At 40.0% G+C, this 15,504-nt stretch overlaps 1 protein-coding gene across 5 annotated transcripts in view; it reads right to left on the bottom strand.

The window, feature by feature from the left end:
• Positions 1–15,042, bottom strand: part of EPM2A (EPM2A glucan phosphatase, laforin) — a 157,879-nt gene extending 142,837 nt beyond the window's left edge. For 2 of the 5 annotated variants that reach the window (XR_008298290.1, XM_053222136.1), the window contains exon 1: positions 14,474–15,032. Coding sequence is in view for 4 of the 5 variants with exons in the window: in XM_053222136.1 (XP_053078111.1) it covers positions 14,474–14,774 (301 nt within the window). In the remaining variant the exon portion in view is untranslated. Of the gene's footprint in view, positions 1–14,473 lie in introns of all 5 variants that reach the window. The other 3 variants (XM_027056702.2, XM_053222135.1, XM_027056701.2) reach the window with 3 other exon arrangements.
• Between the last annotated feature and the right edge of the window lie 462 nt (positions 15,043–15,504).

The raw sequence follows: 15,504 nt of genomic DNA, 5'->3' as shown, positions 1-15,504 counted from the left end.
TGAGCCACCCAGGTATCCCTCCTCATATGTGGAATTTAAAAAACAAAACAGATGAACAGATGGGAAGCATGGGGGCGGGGGAGGGGGGGAGAAGAGAAGGAAACAAACCACAAGAGACTCAATGATAGAAAACAAACTGAGGGTTGATGGAGGGAAGTAGGTGAGGAATGGGTTAGATGGGTGATGGGTATTAAAAAGGGCACCTGTTGTGATGAGCACTGGGTGTTGTATATAAATGAGGAATCACTGAATTCTACTTCTGAAATCAATATTGCACTGTATATTAACTAATTAATGCACCAGGTGATCCTAATGCTCAGTCAGGTTAGGGAATCACTGATGCATCTAGAAAATTCTCTACAGAGTTCCCTGAATTACACTTGCAGAAAAAGAAAAGATGCCAACAGCAGTGGCTCAAAATGAACAAAGCAGAGAGAAAGGCTGTCCCTGCCTCAGTCCTCCAGGCCTCAGGAAAGAAGGCCCTACTCGCCCCCCCACAGAGGATGCCCCCCTCCCTCCTGCAGTCCCCATTCCCACCTCCCTCACCAGCTGCCCCCAAAGCACTCTCCTCTGTACAGCTCAGCCACCCATCACAGGCCTTCCAGGGAGTCCTATCACAAAAGGCCTAACCACTTAAATGCCTTTGAACCCCAGACTTCGGCTTTTCCCTTGTCACTCACTCTAATAAAACCATGATTCTCACATCTGGCTGATTTCTAAAAATAATTCTGATGCTTTTACTTTCACAATTACAGAAAAAAATAATGAGGGAAGATCCTCTTTCTTTAAATACCAGGTTTGTTTAAAACACTATCCCTTCTATAAAGACTTCCCTAACCCCTCTCCCATTCCTGAATTCTTACTGGGATGAACTTCCTCCGCATCACTGCATATAGATTTTCAGATTTCTGTCACGGTCCCTCCTTGATTATAAATCTTTGCCTTCTCAGCTAGAATATAAATCTCTTAAGTTCAAGAGCTGTGAATTTTTCACTGTTGTTTCCAAGCACCTATTACAATTCCAGGTGGATAACTGAGCCTCAAAATTGTGTTGAGTTGAATATGTGAATCAAACACCTATTCTGATTTGTTAGGATTTTTTTCTAATTGAGGAAGGGAAAGTTATATACATCCTTTCTCAATGGCTAATACCAAAATAAGGTTTTAAACAAGACTAAAATGTGAAGTTTAGTGAAATTAATACATTTTTATTTTCATAGTATTTTTTTTCATCTTTGTAATAGCAGAGTACCTAAAAGAGTTCCCTGTTTTAAGTCTGATTTGGATTATGTCTCTCTACATTCCTCACACCTAATTAGATCGATTCACTAATGAATTCTAAGTGCATCTCTCTGAAAAATAATAAAACCTCTTCAACTACAATCAAAAGACATCATCAAGTAAAAATTGCAGATTCAAATTTCCAAACAGAATAAGTAAAGACTGAAGCTTTTGCAAAAATGTATACACATAAAGTGCTTTTCTAAGAAAATTTTTATAGGATACTCCCTCATTGCAAATAAATGCGAAATATCACTAAAAAACGATAAATATATAAGCCAGTGATAAAATCCTGTCAATATTTTAATATAAAATAATTATTACTTCCATTTACAAAGCATATTCACATGTATTAGCTCAATACTTCTTCATAATTATTCTGAACTGGTGTTAAAGCGATGCTTTAAGCCAATATGTTTCTGTATTCAACATTCAGAATCCGCACAACCTCAGAACTTAATAGACTATATTGAGATTAGCTCTGAATATAAGATCATGGAAATAACAGTGTAACCTCCAAATACAATCTTCGGTGAATGGGAGTCCAAAATTTCTCCAGCTCTGGAATTGTTCTGGGTAACGGTCGTCACGCTCCTCAAATAGATTTTTTAGTGATTTCAGTCAATGATGAAGGTAATAAATTGGTACTTTATAGCAAAAGACATGAATCTAAATGCTATAGTAACTTTTTCCAAAAGCACAAATAGTTCATAAAATCTACAAATATAGCATCCAGAAATTTTGGCAATCATAAGTGAAATGTTGATAAAAATCTTCTTTGCTCATGGACATAATATAGAATTATGACAACATAATATATTACATCATTATAATTATAATATAATATAATATAATACAATATAATATAATAACTATAATATAAAATTATAGTTTACTAAACTGAAAAGAAAATGATTTCACAGTAACTGTTTATCTAATTCTCTATGGTTTAATTAGCTAAAATTCAGGATAAAGCTCTATGTTATGTTAATGTGACATTATGATTTAACAGTTAAAAACATGAAGGTCATAGAACTGAAAATGTTAAGCTTCTCACTCGGTGCATACTGGCTGTACTACAGACCTACGCTGGCTGGACGCAGCCCAGGATCCCACCATCGGAGCAAAAAACAGAGAACTGTCCAGATAACAATATTCAAGTTGAGGATCTCGGAATAACAGAACATTTTAATGAGCCTTCCTGTGCAGAAGCCGATAGCAAGACCTAAGCGACGCCCAGCGAGGGGGACCTGACCTGCCAGCAGAGCCTGAGTCTTTTGCAGAAAGTTGAAATCTCCTCTGACGTTTCTCATCTCATTAAGTCCAACTGTAAATCTTTTCCTCACTCCCTCTCGCATCCCAAATACTCATGAGCATTATTTTTACACAAAGAAACACAGTGAAATATAAAATCTCCACTATATGCATTTTATTTTCCCAAATTAAACAACATAAAGTATGTTATACTTGTTTAAAATTTTTAAATTATTTTCTTATTATTTTTTATTTTGAGAGAGAGAGCAAGCAAGGGAAGGGCAGAGAGATAGGGAGAGAGAGAAAATCCCAAGCAGGCTCCACACTGCCCATGCAGATCCCAACACGGGGCTCAAACTCACAAACTGTGAGATCATGACCTGAGCCAAAATCGAGTCAGATGCTTAACCCTATACTTGTGCCCCTACACTTGTTTAAATTAATGCTTTATCCAACTGATTATTTTGTTTCTTTAGGAGCAGCAAAGAACATTTTTAAGATTGTAGTCAATGTACCACCTTTAAAAAGAAAAAGTTCATAACTTTTCTCCCTCCACACTGTGTGAGCATGCGACATATTTTTTCTTTAACCTACCCTAAAACTAGAACCTCATTCTGCTTCTAGGGGACGTGAACAAATCGTATAAAAGCAGCAAGAATTTTCATTTCAGCTCTCATTAACTCTCTGGCAAATGATAGAGGATCAGGTACTGGGGGAGACTGAATAAGAAACTGCAATAATATCTACTCCTGGATTATTTTCCTCCTGTCTAGTACAACTGGTTTGGATCCACAAGGCAAGGAAATGCTTGCCATTTTGGTCTGAAGATCCTTCTTGATGTTGTTAAAAATTCGGGTCATTTTGGCTGATACAACACAAAAAAGAATGCTCTCAAGAAAAAGGAGTTGGGGAGCCACCGAGAGAATGTCAAGAGAAGGACCATTTGGAGTAAGTAGAGTATCAACTCACTTCCCCATTCTTTCTCATTCTCTGTCAAGTCCCTTCTCGTGGATAATACAGAGATATCCCAGATCTTACACAGCCAGCACGAACTTTTTCTCATCTGTGAAGTCCCACAGTTAAGAGTTTGTAGATGGGATATTAAAATTCATTCACCAAATTCCCATGCCCTGCTTAGTGCTGAATCATGCCTAAAAGAAGCTGTTTCCCACAGCCAGCATTTCCCATAGGTTAGCACCGTGTGAGCTTAGATTATCCACTAAACCTCTTTTGACCCCACTTTCTCCATCTTAAAATGAAATCATCGTACAATAATTTCAGGTGACCAAGAAACAGTAAAGTTTCATTATAATTTTTAGGTGGAATTTTTCATTCAACAGTAATAAACTATTACCAAATAAATCTTTCTTGACCATGTCATATGTCACTCTTCAAAGGTTTCCTTATCCTTGTCATTCATATCTCATTACACTATTCTCCTGTAATGCTCTACCAGGCCACTCTGTGTCTACTGCCTTTTTAATGATTCCTTAAGTTTGATTCCTTCCTTTTTGATGGTTCCTTTGAGTGTAGTAAGCAAAACTATGTTCTTGAAAGACGCTCACCTCATAATGAATGAAACAAAGGACCAAGGTCATACTTAGGAGATTGTTCTTCTACTCAAAGTTTATACAATTAAAATTGAGTGCACTGTATCCACAAAACTCAGCTGCAATGTGGATGATATCCCTTATTCAGTACATGTCCATCTATCCTCCACTCAAACCAAGTCTTCCCCAAGGTATAGCATAGCTGGAGTAGAAGCAGAAGTAGAAATGGGAAAGGCAAGTAATATTGGGAAGATGTAGCATAATCTAGAATATAATCCATTGTATGGATTAGTCAAATATTACACAAAACTGCTGCTTCTATGAACATAAACTTTCTTCAAGATCAATGAATTTTTTATTGAAAATGGAAAGACCAAGGTAATTCAGCTGCTATAAATTGTTGGCTATCTTAAAGTGATAGCTACTACTTTCTTCTAGGCACTTTATGAACTAGTCCTCGTAACAACCCTAGTAGTTTTTAATCATCCCTTTTTAGAAAGGAAGCAAACAAACTTATGGGGTTAAGTAATTTATATAAGGTTATACAAGTCTGTGGCAGAATCTGATGTCTGATCAGAGTTTATCCTATTCCAAACACTTGTTCTTTCCACTGTGATATGGTATCCCTTCATATTACCTTCTAAATACATGTCTTTTATCTAGAATATAGAAAACAGTGAAGTAGGCATAGGGCAAGTTTTCCCACCCAAAGACAACTGATAACCTTCTTTAATAATTTAGAATGTCAATAATAATGAATTAGATATTAGAAAAAATTTACTACACGTTGTGGGTTGAATTGTGTCCCCAAAAATTCATATGTTGAGATCCTACCCTTCAGTTCTTCTGAATATTATCTTATTTCGAAACAGTATCTTTATAGTAGTAGTCAACTTTAAAATGAAGTCACTGGGATAGGCATTAATGCAATGTGACTGGTGTCCTCATAAAGAGCGAAAATTTGGACAGAGAGATGCATAGAGAGAAGATCAAGTAAGGATTAGGGAAAAGATGACCATCTACAAGCCATGGAGAAAGGCCTTGGACAGATCTTTCCCTCACACACCTCAGAAGAAACCAATCCTGCTGAAACTCTGATTTGGGACTTCTAGCCTCCAGAACTATGAGAAAATAAATCTGTTGTTTAAGTCATCCAGTCTGTGGTAATTCGTTATGGTACCCCTAGAAAACTAATACGTTATCTTAAAATATAAAGTTATGCATGTTGATTTGTTTAATCTCCTTAAATTATAATATATTATTTAAAAATTAGAAATGTTCATGTCATTCCTACTTTAACATAATCATTGTTGTGGCACAAAAAGTAATATGAAATGAAGATAAATTAATTTTTGAAGAGAAAAAAAGAGTGGAGTAAAAATAGTGATAATTTGAATGTTGAACTTACGGCCATTAACATCTGAAACTGTAAACCGAGACAGTGTTACTGAGTAGGGACAAAATTTAATGCCAGGTTCTAAGTAAAGAGTTAAGGATCTTCAGCATTAAAGAAAACAAGGAGGGGTGCCTGGGTGGCTCAGTCGGTTGGGCGGCCGACTAGCTCAGGTCATGATCTTGCGGTCTGTGAGTTCGAGCCCCGCATTGGGCTCCATGCTGACAGCTTGCAGCCCGGAGCCTGCTTCGGATTCTGTGTCTCCTTCTCTCTCTGCCCCTTCCCCATTCGCACTCTGTCTCTCTCTGTCTTTCAAAGGTGAATAAATGTTAAAAAAAAAAATTTTTTTTTTTATTAAAAAAAGAAAAGAAAACAACCTAATTTTAACAAGAAAAATACATATATTAGACTCTGTATGTGTGTGAATCCATGTACATATAAATACACACACACATAAATATATTAGAAATAAACCACAAAATCAAGAATTATTTTGTGGGGCATCTGGGTGGCTCAGTTGGTTAAGCATCTAATTCTCGATTTCAGCTCAGGTCATGATCTCACAGTTCGTGAGTTTGAGCCCCAAGTCGGGCTCTGTGCTGGCTCTTTCTCTCTCTTCCTCAAAAATAAATAAACATATTTTAAAAAAGAATTGTTCTGCAAAATTTTTAAAAATATGCTAGAAAAATGTCTACCTGCAAACTTTTAAAAATCAGTCCAAGACTTCTTCTCTTTCCTGTTAAAGTAACAACTAAAACAATGGCACAATATATGAAACAACTGCTTTCAAATGCTGAACAAAAGGCAGCACAGGACTATAATTTCTGAGAGAAGAGAAAGAAGGCGAACAATATGAATGCCATGGATTTCTACTTACAGAGAATTTCTGAACCATGACACAGGGATAGGATTCCAAATAGAACTTAATGGTACCTATAATTGAGAAAACAGAAATACAAATATGGGGAGAACAGGGTGAGTAGAATTTATAAGAACAAATTCCAGAAATGAGAAAGCAATGAAGAGAAAGAGTTCGATAAATCTTCACAAAAGTCTCCTAGATTCTTCGGCTTCGTGCCAATCTGTGGATGCATAAAATGAAATTTGATAGAGCCATACAAAGGACAAATGGCAAGCCATACAAAAAACAGAGTAAATTTCTGAATATTGTATGCTAAAGACTTGGCAGAGCTAATACAGAACCGAGAAACATTTGCATTTCCATCAGGGTGAGGAGATCTTATTTAATACATGGGGCATTCAAAAGAGAACACAGAAGAGTCATTGTTTAGTAGTGGGGCTAAATTAGCCCTACGCTAAAAACTACTATATACCTATATAAACCTTATAAACCTTCAAGATAAACTTCAAAGGTAACAAACTAATTCACAAATAACTGCCAGAAAAAAATCTGAAATTCTAAAACAATGTAAAACCACAATGTCCAGCATCCAAACAAGTATCAATAGATATGGAAGTCAATTTCCTTCTATGTATCAGCGATGAACAATTGAAATTTAAAATTGAAAAGTGTTTTGGGGTGCCTGGGTGACTCGGTCGGTTGAGCGACCAACTTCAGCTCAGGTCATGATCTCATGGTTCATGGGTTCAAGCCCCACTTTGGACTCTGTGCAGACAGCTCAGAGCCTGGAGCTTGCTTCTGATTCTGTGTCTCCCTCTCTCTCTGCCCCTCCTCCACTCATGTTCTGTCTCTCTCTGTCTCAGAAATAAATAAACATTAAAAAAAATTTTTTTAATAAAAAAAATAAAATGGAAAAGTTTTTAAATACACCCTTTAAAATAACATCCCTCCCAAAAACAATGTATAAACCTAACAAAACATGTACAGGATCTGTACGTGAACAACCACAAAACACTAATGAAAAGAAATCAAAGAAGACCTAATTAAATGGAGACGTATTCCAGGTTCATAGATTAAAAGACTCAGTACTGTTAAGATGTCAGTTTTCTGAACTTGATATATAGTCAATGCAATCCCAACCAAATCACAGCAAGCTATTTTGTAATAACAACAAATTGATGCTAAAATGTAAGTGAAAAGGCAAAACATCAAAAAGACTCAACACAATACTGAAGAAAACAAAGATGGAGGGCCCATACTATTAATATTTCAAGATTAGCCTAAAACTACCATAACCAACCCAGTGTGATGTGGGTGAAAGAATGGGCACATAGAGCAGTGCGAATACAGTCAACTGAGTTTTAAAAGGCACATCAAAAAAGGAAAGACAAAGTTTTCAACAAATAGGGCTGGAACAATTGGATGCCCACATAAAAACCAAAAAAGAACCTAGACACAGGCTTTGTATCATAAATAAAAATGAACACAAAATGGATTATGCACCTACATGTAACATGCCAAACTATAGAAAGCTTCTAGAAGATAACACTGAAGGAAATCTAGATAACCTGGACTTAGAAATGAGTTTTTTATTCAAACCAAAAGCACAATCCATAAAAGAAAAAAAAAAAAGATAAGTTGGACTGCATTAAAGTTTAAAGGTTTACATTGTATATAATACTGTTAAGAAAATGAAAAGACAGGTGACAGGGAGGAAATATTTGCAAATCACCTATCACTTTAGAATTGTATCCAAATACTCAAAGAACTGTTAAAAGTCAGCAATAAGAAAACAAACAACCTACCTAAAAAGTGGAGAAGAGATCTGACCAGACACCAAATTAAAGACATTACAGATGACAAATAAGCATATAAAAAGATGCTTCACATCATTTATTATTAGGGAATTGCTAATTTAAAAAATCAGAGGGGTGCCTGGGTGGCTCAATTGGTTAAGCGTCCGACTTCGGCTCAGGTCATGATCTCATGGTTCGTGAGTTTGAGCCCTGCATCGGACAGCACAGAGCCTGGAGCCTGCTTCAGATTCTATGTCTCCCTCTCTCTCTCTCTGCCCCTCCCCTGCTCATGCTCTGTCTCTCTCAAAAATAATAAATAAACATTTTTTAAAAATTTAAAAATCAGGGGAGCCTGGGTGGCTCAGTCGGTTAAGCCTCTGACTTCAGCTCAGGTCATGTTCTTGCAGTTTCTGAGTGCAGCCCCACATGGGGCTCTGTGCCGACGGCTCAGAGCCTGGAGCCTGCTTCAGACTCTGTGTCTCCCTCTTTCTCTCTATGCCCCTCCCCCACTCACGCTCTCTCCCTTTCAAAAATAAACATTAAAAATTTAAAACTCAGAGACTACTGCACACCTGCAAGAATAGTTAAAATCCAAAAAATTAACAAAATCAATTGCCGATGAGGATGTGTAGCAATAGGAAGTCTCATTCATTGCTGGTAGAAATGAAAAATGCTAGAATCACTCTGGAAGATGGTTTGGCAGTTTCTTCTAAAGCTCATTCTAGCTTTATATGATTGGCAAACCCATTCTTAAATATTTTTCAAAATCTTTATTATGTGTATATAAAAACTTGCACATCACTGTTTACGGCGGCTTTACTCACAATCACCAAGTGAAAAGAAGTGTGTGTTTTGGACAGGAGAGGACTGAGCTGAAGTTACAGCTTTCTAGATAAAAGGGATACTCATGGCTGACACTTCCACTCTTCTCTCTCCTCCCATATTCCACTGGATGCAGAGGTGGTGATAAGAGCGGCAGCTGGTGTCTTGAGGAAAAAGCCAAGGAAATATGATGACCCCTCTCCTGACATCCATGAGCTGTGGACCATCACCACCTCCATCTATCTACGTACTTTCTGTAGCGGAAAATTTAACTCTTATTTGTTTAAGCAACTGTTGTGTTTTCCTGATAACCTCCCGTTAACCACCGTATTCTAAACTGTCCCTGAAACACTACACACTTTTGGGGGGACGTGTTCCTCCTCAACTCCAAGAAGGGTTTGCTGTTGACAGTGTCATTGTACTCCCACCTCCTTGGCAAGAAGGATTGGTTCAAGAAAGGTGAATTCCAGTTTTCTCCCCCCCCCCCCAGTTTTCTTTTTTTTTTTTTAACATTTATTCGTTTTTTGAGAGAGAGAGAGCTTGAGCCGGGGAGGGGCAGAGAAAGGAGACCCAGAATCCAAAGCAGCTTCAGGCTCTGAGCTGTCAGCACAGAGCCCGACACCAGGCTCCAACTCAGCAACTGTGAGATCTTGACCAGAGCCGAAGTCCGACATTTAACCCACTGAGCCACCCAGGCGCCCCTCTCACACATTTTACTAACTAGAGCTGTCAGGGAAGAACATTTTTTTCTTCTCTGGCTTTGAGTATGTAAGCCTGGAGCTCCCTGTGGGGAAATCTAGCTTGGTAGAGTTTGCTTGAGAGAATGAAGTCCAAACCAGAGTAAAGCAAACCCAAGGGGGAAGAGAGAGAGCTGGAGAGCAAGTGAGGAGACCTCTGTCTGGTTAAATTCCATGCTTCTTTTACTTTGGTTATATGAGTTAATGATTTCTTTTTTTTTTTTTTTTAGGCTCATTTACACTCAGTTTTCTATTACTTGCAATCAAAGAGTCTAGGCCAGTATAACTAATGTGATTTTAAATTATAAGAGGAAGTATGAGGAAAGGAAGAGGTACTATGAGAAAGATTAAGAGAGGAGTTAGGGAAGATTTCTAAAATAAAGCAACAGGTAAGAAGAGATCTAACAAATAAACAGATGCAAACCTGGAGAAGACTGGAAGGAAAGAAGGTTTCCCACATGGCTCCTACCAGCCCACCCTATCAGCAACATGAATTCAGTATGCCCTAAACATAGAAAGGAGAGGTTTTTCTGGAAAGATCTTGAGACATCTATGGATCCACCCAGTAGAGGTAAAGGTAAAAACAAAACAAAACAAAACAAAAAAAAGAAAACAAAAAACAAAAAAAAAAAAAAAAAAAGCAATTCCATTTAGGAATAAATAAGCTAAAATATCTTTCCACATAGTAAAGTTTGGTTTGCTTGTTTGTCTGGTTTTACTTGCTAATTTTAACGACCTGGAGCTGGCTGGCTCCCCAGCCTCACACCCTAAGGAAGGAAACCTCTCTGTGCAAAATCTGTCAAATTACACAGTATCCCATGCATGACCTCCCATGTAGAGGGGATCTGGGGTAAGCATAAGCAACTTCAAAACAAAACCAGGCCAACTACCCATACTAATCCACATAGCCTTTATTCATAAAAATGAATGGTCATCCAAGGATTACCAGATATTTGAGGAAAATCTGTAGTATAAAAAAACAATTGCCTATAGAGAAAAATAAATAAATGCAAGACAGAAACAACTTTCAATCAATTCTATCTAATGTCATCATCAGAAAGATTCGGTTAATTGTATCCATATAGGAAGAAAAGCAGTTTCTAAAAAAGAAATCAGAGAATAACAGAAAAAATGTGGAAGATTAAAAATATGATTACCAAAAAAAAAAAAAAAATTCCAGTGTAAGGACTAAATCATGGAATGCCTACTATTAAAAACCAAACAGTGAGGGGTGCCTGGGTGGCTCAGTGGGTTAAGCGTCTGACTTCAGCTCAGGTCATGATCTTGCAGTTCTTGAGTTCAAACCCCACGTAGGGCTCTGTGCTGACAGCTCAGACCCTGGAGCCTGTTTTGAATTCTGTGTCCCTCTCTCTGCCCCTCCCTCCCCTCTCAAAAATAAATAAACATTAAAAAAAAATTAAAAACCAGGGGCGCCTGGGTGGCTTAGTCAGTTAAGCGTCCGACTTCGGCTCAGGTCATGATCTCGTAGTCTGTGAGTTCGAGCCCCGCGTCGGGCTCTGTGCTGACAGCTCGGAGCCTGAAGCCTGTTTCAGATTATGTGTCTCCCTCTCTCTGACCCTCCCCGGTTCATGCTCTGTCTCTCTCTGTCTCAAAAATAAATAAACGTTAAAAAAAAATTTTTTTTTAATTAAAAACCAAACAGTGATCTGAGAAACACTGTCAGGAAAATCCATCCAAACACAAAACATAGAAAATACAAGACAAAATTTAAGAGATACTTACATATATGCAGAAGGTACAATATATGGGTAACAGATATTTCAGAGGGAAGAACAAAGAAAACAGGGGAGGAAATGAAAAAATAAAAAATTTCCCTGAGTTCAAAGAAAGAATTCCTGAAATTGAAACAGCCAACCAATTAACTGTCAAGGAATATAAACAAAAGAGACTCAGATAAATCCTGGTAAAATAACTTAAGGAAAGCTTGTAAAGCTTCAAAAGGGGAGGAAAAAAATAAAGACTGCCTACAAAGGAACGGGCTTAGTTTGGCATCACAATTGTCAATTACAATGGGTGCTAGAAGGCGCTGAGGCAACGGCTTCTAAGGGAAAATTAATTTGAGACTAGAAAACTCTACCTAATGATCAAGTGTGAGGGCAAAATAAAGATATCCTCGGGCATTTAAGTATTCAGGTATTTAACCTCTCAGGTTATCTCTCATTTACTGTTTCTTCAAAATTATTTTAGGATACAATCCAACAAAATGAGTAGGATATTTAAGAAAGAGGAAGACACGGAATCCCAAACAATGTAACTAACACAGAGGTTCAACTAAGAAAAAAAAAGAAAAAAGTCCCAGATAGCTGTGCTCAGAAAGCTATGTATCAGTGAAAATTAGAATAACCCCAATTTTTCAAGGAAAAATATTTTCAAAGAGTGAGAAATCTGTATCCATCAAATACTTAATCAAGCTGGGAAATTATGATGATCAGTGTGGGTCTTCTGCTAAAAAAAATTAACTAGAAATTTTAAAACAAGTTGTAGAAGAACATTACCACCAAATACAAAGTTTAAGTAAACTCTAATCGTAATTTATAGCAGAAGAGCAGAGAATTTTTCCTTCCAGTGGCACAGGTTCCGTGTCACAAAATTATATTTCCTTTTTAATGAGACTAATTGCACTACTTGGTTCTGCAGTAATTATTTCCTAATCATAACAGTAAAGGTAATAATCACTAACACTTACTTAACACTTAATGTAAGTCCTATTCTAATTCCTTTAGATTTTAGTCAGCTTGGTTCTTTCAACAACAGAACAGTAAGGTTTAGTAACTTGCCCAAGGTCACACACAGGTCAGTGAACCCAGGCATTCTGGCTCCAGAATCCTACAACACCTCTCATAATGCTGTTTGTTAATTTACCATTCTTAGAATCAAGTTACCAATCTAAAACAAGAAGGAATAGTAACAATTATAAAACAAAATATAAATTATACAAAATTACCAATGTAGAGAAAATAATTAACCAAAGTAAGGAGAGAGGGGAGCATGTGTAAGTCAGTTATTTTTCTTATCCTCTTACACAGGAGTAACTTTCCATATAATAGAATTCTAACACAGAAATTTCTACGTAATAGAAAGACAACAATGATATAAATATATAATTTTTATATCAAAGAATATAAAAATCAGCAAAGATGAGAAAGATAATGAACTTAAATTCTTCATATTTCACAGTATGATGGCTCAATTTATGGGTATACAGTGGCTGTCGATTTCTAATTTTAAAATATTACATATGATTTACCTAGTAACTCAGAAAATCTAAGCTCGGAAAAGTTAATACATTAAGAAATAGCAATAATAAGCAAATTATTTCGAACTGTGAAAGGAATATCAGAAAAGCTAAAAACAGAAAAGGAGAGGGACTAGGGAAGGGTAAGTCTTTAATTTTTAATAAAATGACCAGATATTTTACTGGGAAAAAATTATTATATAATGTCATTAATAAAAGTAGTATCCTACTAAAGTATCCTACTAAAGTAGTATCCTACTAAAGTATCCTATAAAGAAGGGCATATAAACCGGTGAGGCTACCTTTCAATTCTGGCATGGTAATACAAAGTAACAATAAATGCCACCGGGCCATAAAACCCAGTGGGACAAGGATAATATACAAACGTATTACAGAATACTCAAGCTCTTTACTGATTCTTTGTTTCCACACCATTATGACTAAATGGCCCATTTTTGTCATATAAACTTCTACAGAGACATTCATTTCATCATCGTTAGACAACTCCTGAATCGCACATACTCCAATCCTGTACTTTGCACACCACACTTAAGAGAAATTGCCATCTGAATTCACACATCGCTGGCGGGAGTCCACGTTGGTAGAACCTTTTCAGGGTATAATTTGGCAGTCCTTTTTGAAACATAAAATATGGCCACACTTTGACCCAACAATTTCCCTTGGCAGAATCCACCCCACCGCAACACTCCCAAACACTCAAAGACAGCTGCACACATTAAGCTATTACTGTTTATAGCAAAGGAGAAAGAGACAACGTAAATGCACCCAAGTTAGATGCAGACTATCTTGTTGCCGTTTAAAAAACCAAATACATCTCTATGGAGTGACACTAAAAAGCATCCGCAACATATCGTTAGGCGAGAAAAGGCAAGGCGTAGAATCCTCTATTACACGATCTGCGCGTGAGATAGATACATGATAGGTTGACAGACACATATACTGGGCAGTTGGCAGTGGGCTTAAGGTGTGCGGAAGAAACAGTAAGTTTTTACCTTGAAAGTTGGCTGTTTTTACAACTACGTATACTGTGTGTATAGCCTAAGAAACCAGAGTCTGGCCGAAAAGAGAAACAACGTGTTTGCAACTCGCTCACTCTCAGATCTAAGAGGGAAAGGAAGCGCGAGGATGAGCGAGCAGGCCAGCTCCTCCGGTTGGGTGATGTCTCGGCGAACGAGGCGGGAAAGCGAGGACACAGAAACCACTAAGGCGGAGCTGACGAGCGAACCCGGGAGCGACCGGGGCGCGGGGGACACACACTGGGCACTGGGTGCTGGGTGTGCGGGGAAGAGGGCGGAGGGTCGGGGAGCAAAGGCGAAAGGGGCGCGCCGGGCCCCGCTCCGCCGGGCGGCCGCGAAGGGTCAGCCCGGGGCACCCGGGGGGTTCGGGGCGGCTTTCGAAGGCCGGGAGGGGGCGCGCAGCGGGCCCCGGCCGAACGCCCCAGGCCGAGGCGGAGCCCCGAGCCCCCGGTCCGCGCTCGGGGACGGCCGCCGGGTTCCAGTACCTTCCCAGGAGAGCTCTCCTCCCGGCTCCCGCTTCAGGAACTTGTACCAGAACGTGTCCACGCGGCCCGGCTCCGCCCCGTCCTGCACCGCCTCCTCGGGCGCCAGCTCCACCTCCCCGAGCCACAGGCCCGGCTCCTGCAGCGCCAGCGCCCCGGCGCCCGCAGCCGTGCCCGCCGGCCTCAGGCGCACGGCCCCGCGCGGCTCCCAGCCCCCCAGCTCGGGCCGCGAGCCCACGACCAGCAGCTCCGGCCCCCGCCCGGCCACCGCGGGCGGCACCACCACCCCGAACCGGAACCGCATGGCGGCGGGCGGCGCGGCTGCGGTCCTCGTGTCCCCGCGGCCGGCGGACGTGGCCCGAGCGCGAGGCGGCCGCGGCGATTGGGCGGCGGCGCGGGGGGCCTGGTCGCCAGGGGCCGGGGCGCCGGCGGGGACACGTGCGAGGATGCACCTTTTTTGGGCTGCATCACGCGGCCCAGGAGCCGGGGCCTGCTCCAGCCCGGCCTGTGGCGGCGGGAGAAGTGGGCTCCGCCGGGGAAGGACGCTTGCCCTGGCCGGCCGCCTGGTCCTGCAGCGCGGCTCCGCGGGGCGGCTGGGGACGCAGCGGAGGGAAGGCAGGGGAGGCCAACCCGGGTTAGGAAACGTATCAGAAGCCCCGCGAGTTTCCAGTCGTCTTTCCCCAGGCCTCAAAATTATCTTTGTGCGGGTCGCAAAGAACAAAGGAGTGGCCGGTAGTGAAGTTAGGGGAAGATCCCGGACCAGGTATCTGGAGAGCTCCGGCCCTTAAACTCGCCCTGCGCCTCTGGTTATTTGTAAATCGAAGGTATAAAATAACTGATGTTGAAAGACGCTGCTAGCTCTTGAAGGTTGATCTGATTGCTGGAAGAGGCGCCATTCGACCCATATAATACCCTCTAGTTCACTTTTTTACCAGCTTTTTATTTGAAAGCTTGTGAATAAGGCGGGGGGGGGGGGGAGCCAAAATTTCACGTGTTCATAATATCCTTAGTAAAACAAAAAAAGTACAAAAATG

Source organism: Acinonyx jubatus, chromosome B2 (assembly GCF_027475565.1).
Source record: "Acinonyx jubatus isolate Ajub_Pintada_27869175 chromosome B2, VMU_Ajub_asm_v1.0, whole genome shotgun sequence".
NCBI lineage: Eukaryota > Metazoa > Chordata > Mammalia > Carnivora > Felidae > Acinonyx > Acinonyx jubatus.
Note: the sequence above shows the minus strand (reverse complement) of the source record. Positions and strands in the feature narration are given on the sequence as shown.